This window comes from Pezoporus flaviventris, unplaced genomic scaffold, assembly GCF_033815535.1.
Source record: "Pezoporus flaviventris isolate CSIRO_AGI_PZ_B2104156 unplaced genomic scaffold, CSIRO_AGI_Pfla_v1 ptg000045l, whole genome shotgun sequence".
NCBI classification, from domain to species: Eukaryota; Metazoa; Chordata; class Aves; order Psittaciformes; family Psittacidae; genus Pezoporus; species Pezoporus flaviventris.
This window is the reverse complement of record NW_026892593.1, coordinates 10101272-10113359: the sequence shown is the minus strand read 5'-3', so window position 1 is coordinate 10113359 and position 12088 is coordinate 10101272. Positions and strand designations below refer to the sequence as shown.

The 12088-nt window shown below is 41.7% G+C and overlaps 1 protein-coding gene across 1 annotated transcript in view; it reads right to left on the bottom strand.

Annotated features, from left to right (window-relative positions):
• Positions 1-12088, bottom strand: part of CDHR3 (cadherin related family member 3) — a 38989-nt gene that overhangs the window by 15658 nt on the left and 11243 nt on the right. The window contains exons 5-11 of the mRNA XM_061467411.1: positions 10415-10509; positions 10205-10309; positions 6508-6656; positions 5018-5207; positions 3236-3404; positions 1658-1757; positions 1411-1509 (exon numbers count right to left, since the gene is read on the bottom strand). Of these exons, the coding sequence (XP_061323395.1) occupies positions 1411-1509; positions 1658-1757; positions 3236-3404; positions 5018-5207; positions 6508-6656; positions 10205-10309; positions 10415-10509 (907 nt within the window). The remainder of the gene's footprint in view (positions 1-1410; positions 1510-1657; positions 1758-3235; positions 3405-5017; positions 5208-6507; positions 6657-10204; positions 10310-10414; positions 10510-12088) is intronic.

The window sequence follows — 12088 nt, the reverse complement described above, 5'->3', positions numbered from 1 at the left end:
CATAAAGCTACCTGTGACCAGCCTCAGGGCCCAGGTACAAGAGAGAAGCTAAAAAAGGCTGGGGAGGGCTGAGTAGAGAACACAGGAGGAGAGGGTGGTGACACTGGGCTTGTTCAGGCTGGAGAAGGGAAGGCAAAGGGGGATTTAATTGCTGTGATCCACTACCTAAAGGGCAATAACACAGAAGACAAAGACACACTCTTCTCTGAAGGGGACAGTGAAAGGACAATAGAGAAAAGACACAAGCCACAACAGAAAATTCCAGCTGGATACAAGGTAAAATTATCTCGAATGAAGGTTGCTCAGCTGCAACAGGGCTCAGAGAGGCTGTGGAGTCTTCATCCTTGGGAATTTTCAAAATGCAACTGGATGAGGCCCTGAGCAACCTCATCTAGCTTTGAAACTAGCCTCACTCTGAGCACAATTTGGACTGAAGATACCCATACATCCCTTACCCCTTCAATTTTTTCTGTGACCCTAGAAAGTTCAGAATGAGAATCAAGATTTACCCAGAATATATCTCATGTACCTCCCAATTTTTTCTCATTCTATACAATAAATACAATAAAGACAGTAAGTGAGGTCCTGGGTCAGAAAGCCTGGTTTTGGCAGATCAGGTCATATGAGGAAGAGGCTGAAGCTAGGGAAGATTCCATTCCTGTGCTGGCTCCTCTGTGCACCGAGCAGCACAGCACAGAGCTGGCTGGTGACACACAAGGATTACACATCAAGGTGCTGTGGAACTTCTCGGTGCAGGACTCCCCATGGGACAGGAAGGTGCTGAGATTAGAGCCAAGCATGTGAACAGGTTCGGCAAATTCAGTTTTAAAGCCATATTTGTAGCTGCCGGTCCTGGGCTGTTGCAGGACTGGGAAGGACCCTGGCTCTGGGCATGAGAAACTGCTCTGGCTGTGCATGGCTGAGTGCAGCCTCTCCAGGCAAGCACTCCCATCCCACCCTGTCTACCGGGCACCCACTGAACCCAAGGTGAGCTGGGCCTGAGGGGACAGTTGAGTGACTGTCCTGCACCATACCCAGGGCAAGGGAGTCCTCACTCATCTTTGTCAGTCAATAACAGGTTTTGCACTGTTGCAGTGCCTTCAAAAGGCTAAATTAGCAAGATCAGAAACATGGTCTAAAACACAAGACATCTGAGTTCAATTCCTGGCTCTGTCACAGATTTCTTGTGCATTGCTGAATTTGTCTGTGTCTCAGCTTCCATCTGTACAACTGGAATTGTTGCCAGTTTTGTCTATTTAAGGGTAGTAGGTGGTTGTATGGTGAGACCCTGGTTGAACTGGAACTTTGAGCTGTTCTCCTCATTCAAATACATGAAAATCCATTTAAACCAAAAAGGTGCTTAGCACCATGACATCATTATTTCTATCATGTAGTTCCTACTTACAGTACCTTTAGTAATTTCTGGAACATTAAGTACATATGACAAATTACTGAAGACTGGAAAAAATTCATTCACCGGCTTTATCCTGATGTAAATGTGGATGATATCTGGAAATATAACAGAAGATTAAATCATAGTTAAGTATGGCTGTGAAATTTTCTCATGCATATATTCAAAATACATATGGTATTATTCCTCTCTCCATGCTGTTACAGTACAGGAAAATATCAAAAGAAGTGTAAAAGGGATACTTGCTTGAGTAGTTAGGAGAGGCAGTATCTTGCACCCTGACAGTCAGTGAATAAACTTCAACCCCTAGATTAGCTGGGTTTTCCAAATCAATACTTTCAGTCATCTAAATTAAAAAGAAACACAATGGTAGTTATACTTACATAAAGTCACAACACACATGATGGCAATTACTTTTTTCAGCATTTTGTAAGTGTGGTTCCCCCCCTGGATATATAGAATTGCTCTGTAGGAGGAATACAGGCTATTAATCAATTACGGAATTGAATTTCAGGCTTTTTCTTTTGTCCTGCCAACAAAATTCCTTCTCCTTAAGTGCAGGAAGTTTTATCATTTGGATCATAGGGTTTTGGCCTTTTACCTAGTTAATACAAAGCTCATGTAATGAGCTGGCTATTTACTCTGCCCTTTGTTGGCTCAACAAGAACCTGCTGTTGCTAAATAATATGAGTTACTCCTTGAGCTCATGCCTGCAGACATGTATTAAAGGTATCAGGTTCAGCCACAAGTGTTTATCCAGATACCAAGCTGTTACTAAATGGTGCCTCACGCAGATTTAAATCCTAATCTCTTCAACTCTCTGTCTTTTAGTAGAAGCCTCATAAACTCTGGGGCAGCAGGACTAAAGCACAGCTGTCCACTGTTGATCATCTACAGGGAAATTCCTGAAGGAACAGAACACTCCAGATAGCCTGTTATATTACATATACACAGTGATCAAAGGGCTGACAACAATTGTATCCTGTGCAGCAGTTAAAATGCTTTTTACATTGTCAGATACAGCAGCTAAGGGCAGTACTCACTGACACGTACACTTCAGATCTAATATTAAAGTAAGCCATACAAAATCATTTTACTGATCCAGTAGCACTCTTGTGTTTCAGACAGAATGTCTATCTTTTATTATGTTTCCCTTTTCCTGTAGTTGTCCAAGGTTCTTTTTACAGCAACAGAACAACCTCCATTGCACATGGCCAGCAGCTGGGAGGGCGTCTGCAAATGCAAATATGCCAGCACCTATCAGCACAAGATACCCATATTTTGACATGCAAAATCACATAAGTGCAAATCCCACTACACTGTTGTGAAAATTCACCACTCAAAGTGGTTTTACAATTCTGACCAATGAAGCTGGGAAGTAGTCAGTGAATGTGGGATTTCTCAAGTATTTCAGTTCTTCATGCTGGATAGGAAGGGTTTTCCACAGTTTTGTCATGAATAAATGGGTATGAAACTGCATCACATTTCACTGTTTATCTATATCAAAGTTGGTGCTTCACACTCCCTAAAAAAGGATACTTTTTTTCCAATCATATCTAGCACATTTATTTAAATCTGGAGAAAACAGTTCTCTGTTCACCAACTTTTGTAGAATCCATAGAAATCATCCTAAAAAGCGTCCTATCAAAGGGTACGTACTTCACACCCAGTCAAAATAGTCATTCTCCACATCATACTTACTGTGAAATGAATTATAGGAATTCTCTTTTTCTTGTACAAACAGTGAATTCAAAGAACTTACAATATTTCATAAGCTGACTTCTGAAGTGTGACAATCTAACATAAAACCACAAAACAACTGACCACAAGTCTCCCAGACACAGTGGACTCCAGAGCAAAGTTATTGTGTCCAAACCCAGATAATCCAGTGAAATCAAATCGATTGTTTGATGGATCAACATCAATATCTTTACAGTAATTTCTAAGTTCAAGAAGGAATGTCCCAGCAGCTGTATTTTCATTTGCCTCTCTCCTGTTAAAAACAAACACATTTCCCATCAAAGCAAATTATATTTCGCCTCCTGAACTCTTCGTATATTACATGCCAAAGAGTCAATTTATATTTATTTCCCACATTAAATCCTATTGATGAAACAACCCAGAATCTGATCCATATGCTGTGGTGGACAACAGCCCTTCACAGTGGGCAGAGCATAAACATTTAGCCAGATCCAAACCATAAACTTGAGACTCAGCTGAATTTCAGAAGCTGCCGCGAGATCTTAATGCTCACTATTAGTTCCATTAATAACTAGTACTTTAAAAAACACCTTTATAACATTCATTTCTTCAGTATGTTATAATGTTCTGACGAGAAGCTCATTCTTTTCTCCTTAACTAATAGCTGGACCATTCTGTTGTTTCACAGAACTAGCATTTCTGGCCCTGCTCTTGGCAGCAAGGGTCTCTGTGATGCAAATGGAAGTGGGGGCAGAGGTTGTTGATTTAATTTTTTTAAATCAAGAGAATTAAATACAAAACAATGAAGAACCAGCTGAAATACCGCTAAGCCCTGATTTTGTTACCTTGTGCAATCTCTATAAAACTAGTTGTTTGATTTGATTGCATTTTTTTCCTTAAATTCTTTGCCTCCCTCAGATCAAAATTTAAGCTTACTAAATCACCAAGAGACTGTTGTATTGTTGTCATGGGTGTTGTAACTAAGCAGCACTCTGAAGAATTGGATTCTCCTCCGGCCGGAGTATGTAAAAGTATGCGATTTAAATCTAAGACATTTCTGTTAGATAGGGAGCAAGCAATTTAAACGGATAACCATTAACTGGGAATTCCTCATTGCATAAGTACTTGGCCTGAGATACTGGATTTTCATCTGCAGGACCATCAAACTACCGTAAGTGCACCTGAAGAACTGCACTATGCAATGCAGTGTACTCTGAAAGATCAGAGCCCGGGCACATCAAACACTTCAGATGCACAAATTTTACTCCCGTTATTCTATGACACACTTCATCTGTAAAACAGAGTTAATGTTATGTCCTCATCTATGAATACAAACTACCTGATCATCACAAAGGTCTCAGGGCTTTCACAGTGATAACGAAGCCCATGACTAAGTTACCTTGCACAGAGGACATCAAGACATTATCTGAGCTCTGAAGACCTAACAGATTACATTAGACAAAAATCATGCAGGTCACTGGGAGGGATTTAGAAGAGAAGATCAGGAAGTTTAAAATAAAACTGCAGAACTGACTAGCAAGCTTTCCCTGGTGAATGATTGTCCACACTTTAGCACAGGGTAAAGAAAGGAGGAGCCTGGATATGTACAGGTCAAAAAAGTAATTCTAATACATGCGTCTGATATCCTAAGGATTTAGGTATCTGAAAGAGAGATAAATAAATTACCTGAGTATACACAGATAATTTTAGTCCAAATTTTCAGTATGAACATGTCAGGAAATAGAATTTTGTGCCCTAAGACTCTTAGAGTGAGCTCTAACCTTTAAAGGCTAATAATGAATGCCCATTTGAGCTGTAGGTATGAGAACCCTAGCTGATGTCCCCTAGACTGCGCACTGGTCCAGGGCAACAAGGCATCACTAAGGCAATGAAGAGCCTCGATACCTGAAGGTAGAAGGATTGCATTCTGGTGGGTTGTCATTGATATCGTCAATAATGATTGTGATCTCCATTTCTCTGGCGTGACCACCGCTGGGACTGTCCTCCACCCGGACTATCAGTGAGATGTTAGGTTGGAGCTGCAGTGGAAGGTAATCTCGGTCAATTCTCCCAGTCACCTGCAGCATTCCAGTCACTGGGCAGAAAGCAGACAGAAGTTAGATGTTCACCATGGGAGGAAGTAACAGACACTCATGGTGTATGTGCAAAAGAACAGGATAGCTCAGCAGACAGGTAGAAGAATAAATTATCTTCTATTCTGTGCAGATCATGGCTGGTTTAATTGTTTTTTTTAAATGGTACAAAATGGCTCTGAAAGTTCTGCATAAGACTTTAACAGATAGATACCCATTGCTCAAAAACATGCCCCAGGTAGCCTCAGCAGAAGGCTTGGGAAGCAGTTATAGATTCCCCTTACTCTCTCAAAGAGGTAGTGCAAGTCAATGTTGAGTGCACTCACAGACCATCAAAGACAATGAGCTGCTAATGCCTGTTCTGCCCTTGCTTTCTAGCTAGTAAGACTGCTTCTCTTTCTACTGTTATTGTTCAAGCATCCTTCAGCACCTCTAAATCTGCTCACAGAGCTGCTCTTAGCTGTGACAGTTTGCACCAAGTGGTCTGGTTAGCCATTCACTTAATTTTTTTTTCACTTCTGTTAGCCTCTGTTCAAAAAGTGAAGGTGTTTATGGCACAACACAATACTATTTCCAAAGCGCAGAGGAGGTAAAGGAGCAGTGTATATATCTTCTGCCTTTTGGAGTGTAATTGAAGGGGTAGGGTGGCAACACATCGTCAAAGGGCATAGGGAATCCAAAGCATTTATGCACTGTGTTGTGTGTCACCTCTTACAGCTAGATAAGCAGCCCTAAAGCAACAGCAGACAAGGAGCAAAGCAATCACTGAATGCCAGACTTGGAGCAAAACCCTCAGGACAATGGGGTATGCACCCCAGGGAATACAAGGAGATAGGACAAGCATGAGAGAGAGTACTCTTTTGGATGGCCTTACTAAGGAGGGTCAAGAATCAAGCAATTAAGCTGCAGTGCAGATTTGCTGTGCGTGTCACAATACTAGAGCAGATTTCAAGCAGGTGAGAGGACATTATGGTCTATGCGCAGCTGTTTCAAGAGCCCCAGAAGGGTCACTGCAGTTCTCGGAGATTAAAAAGGCAGCAGCTAATCTTTCTTCTGCTGAAGGGATATTACCCTCTGTAAGTCAATATTTGTCAAGAAGTCACCTTTGGTCTACTTTCTTCAAAATAACTTACTGAATCTTGGCCAGCAGGCCAAAGAATTTGATCCTAGTGATATACTGATCGCTTCTTACTTCTAGGGGCAGATACAAAATAAAGTGTGTCAATTTAAAACTAAGGCAAAACTTTTTCTCCAAAGTGGCCATGGTTTTTTGGGGTGTCAGCACATTTTTGTTTGTCTTACATGGATTTATGGAGAAATATCTCTCAGAAGACTGGATGCTGTAGAAAAGTCTGCTGGGAGAGCCTTCATCATCAGGATCTTTGGCTGTTAAATTGGCAACAACAGTGCCTGGGCTTTGTTCCTCTGGAATCCTGTAGATTCTTTGCTTTCTACAAGATAAAACAATATTTATCAGAACACCCATCTGTGTTTGCAAGTGCAGCTGATTACAGACCGAGCTGAGCAGTCAGTTGTAACAGCAGAGCCATGGCCACACTAGGCTCAGATGGCTATTTGCACGTCAGGGTAAATATCCCAGTCACTGTTTCTGCCAGCTGGATGGGTAGCAGTAGCTGAACTGGTATGTGGTCACAAAGCATGACATGGCCACACAAGTAAGCGTCCTTCTCCTGCAACCTATTCACAGTAAAAACAGTTTGACTGTGACAGATTCATGGAAGCTGAAGACAGAAGGGGCTGTTAAGTCATGCAGTCCATCTCCCTACTGACCCACCAGCTGGTAAACCCACTTGCTTTAATTCCTTCACTATGCAAGAGAAAAACAAAAATAGAAGCAGTAATGTAATAAATCATCTTTTGGAATGAATGCTGAAGGCTTTTTGAGGATAACAATATTACCAAAAATCTGATTTGCCCCTGAAGTAGGTGGAGGCAGAGAGGAGCAATACTGATGGTGCCCAACATGCTCCAAACTCCCAGAAACATCTGTCTGTCTGATTCATTTTACATAGAGAAAATGATTCTTTAATGCTGCTGTTTGGTATGCCAGTGCTCCTAGATTTCCCATGAATTAAGTGAGTTTTATAGCCCAGATAAAGTCTGGCAGATAATTGTGCAGGATTGCTTGTTATAGGTGCAGTTGCATGTTCACATGGGTACTCAGGTATGCAATTATGGTTCTCGAACCACGTGCAAAAGCAGGTGTGGGCAAGCACACAAAAATTGTGCAAGGAATTCGTGAAGGGTAATTTATACTGCTGAAACACACAGAGACACACAAACATCTCCTACAAATCAAAGGGAGTTGAAGGTGCTCAAGGGTTCAGAAAATCTTTATGAGTATGTTTCAAGACAGAATCCTTTTTGCACATTTTGAACTTCCTATGCCAACACTTAGCTAATTGACTAGTCTATAGTTCGCAGTACAGAAAAGCATGAGCCCTTGGTCATCCTCTGAAAACCAACATCGCAGGGCACCTAGCAATTAGAGCAGGGAATTGTAGAGACAGATCAGAAGATCCCTGGTCTCCAGGTCTCCACTTGCAATTTTAAAAATAGTTAAGAAGACAAAGTATCTTCGACTGTTTTGTCAGCTCGTATGAAAAGAGGAAAGCATACAGGAGAGAGACCACATAGGGTTTTCCCAGCAAAAACACCTTAGTTACAGCCACAGATTAATAAGGAGTTTGTGAAGGCTGCAGTGTCAGTTTTTATTAAGTTTCTGTCTCAGTCTTGGCATTGGATTTCTTCTTTAGTCTCCTGTTGCTTCTGCAGTCACTGCTACCAAAAATGCCATCACAAAATGCCTCTCTGGTCACTGGGGAATATGGGAAGGACAGCTCTAACTGGTTTTGGCTCAAAGTAGGGAACTCCCTATGCCCACAGTGACCACAGCTCTGACCTTTCTCTGGACATCAAACTCACCACAGCACCACCTTCACAGCCTCACCAGTCCTCCTGCACCCTGCATGGGCCATTGTTCTGTCCCCACCAGATCTCTCAGGAAAAAGTGGGATGTTACCAAGCACATCCCTGTAGCACCAAGTACTACTACAGCTGGGGAGGAGTTGGGGCCTCTTCCTACACAGCCACGTCTGGGCTGTGTCCTGTTGTCCATCTGTCTGCCACCTGCCAGTGGCTTTTTACAGGATGGTTCAAGCAGACGTTTTAGACGCTGCAGCGTAATTGCAAAGGAAGCATATGTTTGTTTTCTTGTCTTCTCCTTTGTTTTCCTGACTCCACAAGTTTTCCATTGATTTTAACAGCCAGAATTTCAAAAGGCTGAATGCCAATGCAGTGTTGTGAACACCAGAAACAGATGTGCTTGCATATACTATGGGAACAATTAAAAATACCCTTTGAAACTCTGTTCTTGACAGCTTTGATCAGGAGAAAATAAAGAAAGTCTGCTAACTTGTCAAGTTTCCCCAGCTCCCATCCCAGCACTAATTATTACAGCGTCAGAAAGTATGCAGCCCCAGCATGCAGCTCAAATTTTAGCAGGGAAGAGGCCATACATGTGCATACTGAGGATAGATCATGATGTGTAATTTAATCTAAAGTTCTTTACAAACTGAGCTGCTCTTTTTGGTCTGTAATGTCAGTCTAAAAGGGAGAAGATTCAAACAAATACCAGGGCTTATTTGTGCCATATGAGATCTGAGTCTTAGACCCTAGCTGTTATGGATGCTCAAGTCACTGCAGCTCTCACTAATTTGAACAAGTAGATAAATATTTAAAAGAGCTCCTTTAGCATTCCAGACATAAGGATAAATATGCAGAAAAGGCAACATTTGGAGGAAATAATCAGTCTAGAACACAATGTGCAAACGCTGGCACTGGGAAGAAGATTCCTCCTGCTTGTAGCAGTACAGTAATGTAGAGTGAGCTGTTAACCTTATTGATTATTCAGACATGAAGTTCAAGTATTAAATGAGTAGCAACAAAACAAAAAATCTGTGTCTTTTCTAATATTTCATTCTTCTGTTTCTTCAGCTTCTCCACTTCTTTACCCAGTAAGGTCCAGATCCTTGGCCTCAACCCAGGAGCCCTGCATTGCTCTGGCTCCACAAAACACCCAGAAGATTGCTCCAAACACGTGGCTGGAAACCTCTTGGCATGGCCCAGGTGCTACATTGTCTTCTCCTCTGCATAGGTGGCAGGCGAGCAGCCATCATAAATATTCTCAGCAGGGACTTCGTAACGTGCTGAATCCAATCAGTATCTCATGCAAGTGACAACAATAGAATCAGATCAACTGTAGTTGCCAAGCTCCTGCTTTGGAAACAATTGTTCATTGAGCTTTCCACCACAAAACAGCCTACTGGTGGCACAGGTATATTCTTTCCCATTTTCCCCAATTTTCTGCTATTTTCTTGATTCCAACTAAAACTCCATTAGTCTTCAAAAGCTATTTCTGACTTGTGTGTTATGACGCAATTTCCTGCTTATGACACAAGAAAGGGCAGTGTTTCAAAGATCCCTGGGATTGTTCACAAGTGAGTATGGGAAGAAGGGGAAGACAGATCAAAAGTAAGACATTTTTATGTCTAGACATTTCTGCATGAATAAACATCTTTATGGTGAAATGCACATCTGCATGAGGGGTAAATTCTGTATTATTATATTCACACAGAGTAGAATTCTTCTCCTTGTCTGAATTTGTCCAAAGGTCTTTGCATAGCTTTAACCTTTCTAGATGCTAACAAGTACAACAAGCTTATTTGGCTGTTCTTAGCATGAAGGCAGAGACTGGAAAACTTGACACTATTAAGAAGACAAATGTAATAATAGAGGGAAATGAGAGCAAAGCTTTCCAGTAAAAGAACAGGAATCACAACAACATTAAAATACTGTTTTCAGTAGTAATTTGTTGTTATATTTACTTGCCCTTTCGCTACACCCTCCCATTGATGCCAAAGCAGTAGAGCTGGCAAAAAAATCAAGATTTTGAGTACAACAGAACTTTTTCACTCACGTGGTAAAGTAAGGTCTTTCATCATTGATGTTAATAATCTTGATATTCACTGTTTTAGTTGAGTTGAGTCCATCTGGATCTGTCACTGTTATATTTAAAAAGTAACTGTTAAATAAGAAAACAAAGCAAGAATCATTCAGTGGCTATGTAGGAAAATATTTCTCTGCCTACTGTAAGTTAATAGACCATGTGAATAAAATACATTCTTACCGATGCGGATCTTTCTCATAATCAAATTCTTTCCTGGAAAAAATGGCTCCATTCTCAAAGACTGAGAATGGCACTGATGCAGGGAGCAGTGAATACTGAAATGAAGAGAGCAAGCAGTTAGTCTTTGTGTATTTAAATATCCCTCCATTCATTCCTTGCCATGTAGAACAGGCTAAGTTATAGTACAGCATTTGCCTCAAACTTTGCTTAATAGAACATGCTGATGTATAGATGCCAGCATGAGCCCTGATTGTCTGAGTTGAAGCAGCTCCAACTTGGTCGTGCGTGCTTTGCTTGCCAGCCAGTGGGGAATCAGAGACACTGAAGTACGTTAAAGCCCACACTGTTCTCTACCTCTGTGAACTCCAGGTCTGCAACAAGAATTTAACATAGAGGTCAGCCAGCAGGGCCACAATGCCCTAGGCAAAAATCAGCCTTGTGGTGGCAGTTAGAGTACGTGCACAAAGGAGTGAACGGGTGAGTCTGGATTTGCAGGATTTAGGAGCTCTGGAGGGAGGCAATGAAGTTTGGGAGGTCCAGATGTTGGGAGAGGACAAGGAGGGGAGAGTGAGCTTTCATAGAGTACACGAGGGTGTGTGGCTGAGGGATGTTCACAATAGCCTGGTGTTAAAGCTGCTCAGCAGCTGCTTTGTGCATTGCATTACACAAACAGGTACCGCACCAGTGCACAGGGGTGGGAGGGAGCTGAGCACCCCAAAGCTATTCACAGTATGGAGAAAGGCAGCACCCTGCTCTCCATGGCCCCAGGGTAGGTACCACATACCCAGTACGTTCTCCTCACTATTGTCCACATGCTAGGCCACCACCAATAAGCCCTCAAAGACATTTCCTTTGCTAGTGCAAGTGCTAATAATACCCACAAAGTCTGAAGTATGCAACATCAGAGGGTCATGCACCATACAAGTAATCTGCAAAATCCACTGAGCAGATCTGTCCAGGGCATGCAACTGCTGTAGTGTTACCTCTGGGGAAAAACCAGGAGGTACAGAGTGAAACAACTTGCCTCCTGCAATGATAGATACAATGGAAATTGCTTTTAAGAAGCAGCTGGCTGATCACGTATTTTAAGGGGGTTTTTTTGCCAGTTGACCTTTCTAAATTCCCTCTCTGGATTATTATTTCACCTGTTGCCCAGCACTTCTGTATTTGCAGCTTCTTACTATGCCTGAGATTCATCAGGGGTTAGAGGGTGTGTGGAACTCACTCCTATTGCTTTCAGAAGCAAAGCAGAGTTAAAACCCAGGCCTCTGCTTCCCTCCTCACCAGAATTTTTTGCTGATACCAAGAGTTTTTTCATATCAGCTATCACACTTTCTTAACTGAAGGTCACAGTTTGCTCTGGGACTGTAAAAAAGCTGAGATCCATTTGCCTTCGAAGTGATTTCCTTATTGTCTTATTGAGAAGAATTTACACTGTGATACAGGTTAAAATTTTTTGCTTGCTTTTAGGTCCTCTCATCTACAAGAAATGTTTTGCAAGCCATTTTTCTAAAAGAGACACAATTTCTCCTGTATCCCTGATTAATTCTATCAATATCTGCCTTCAATGTCCCTCAGTTTTGGAGGGCTGAGAATTCAAAATACAACCCAAACATCTAGGCTGGGTTTTCTTAGTATATTATTGAAAATGCTTTATTTTTCTTGACTAAACCT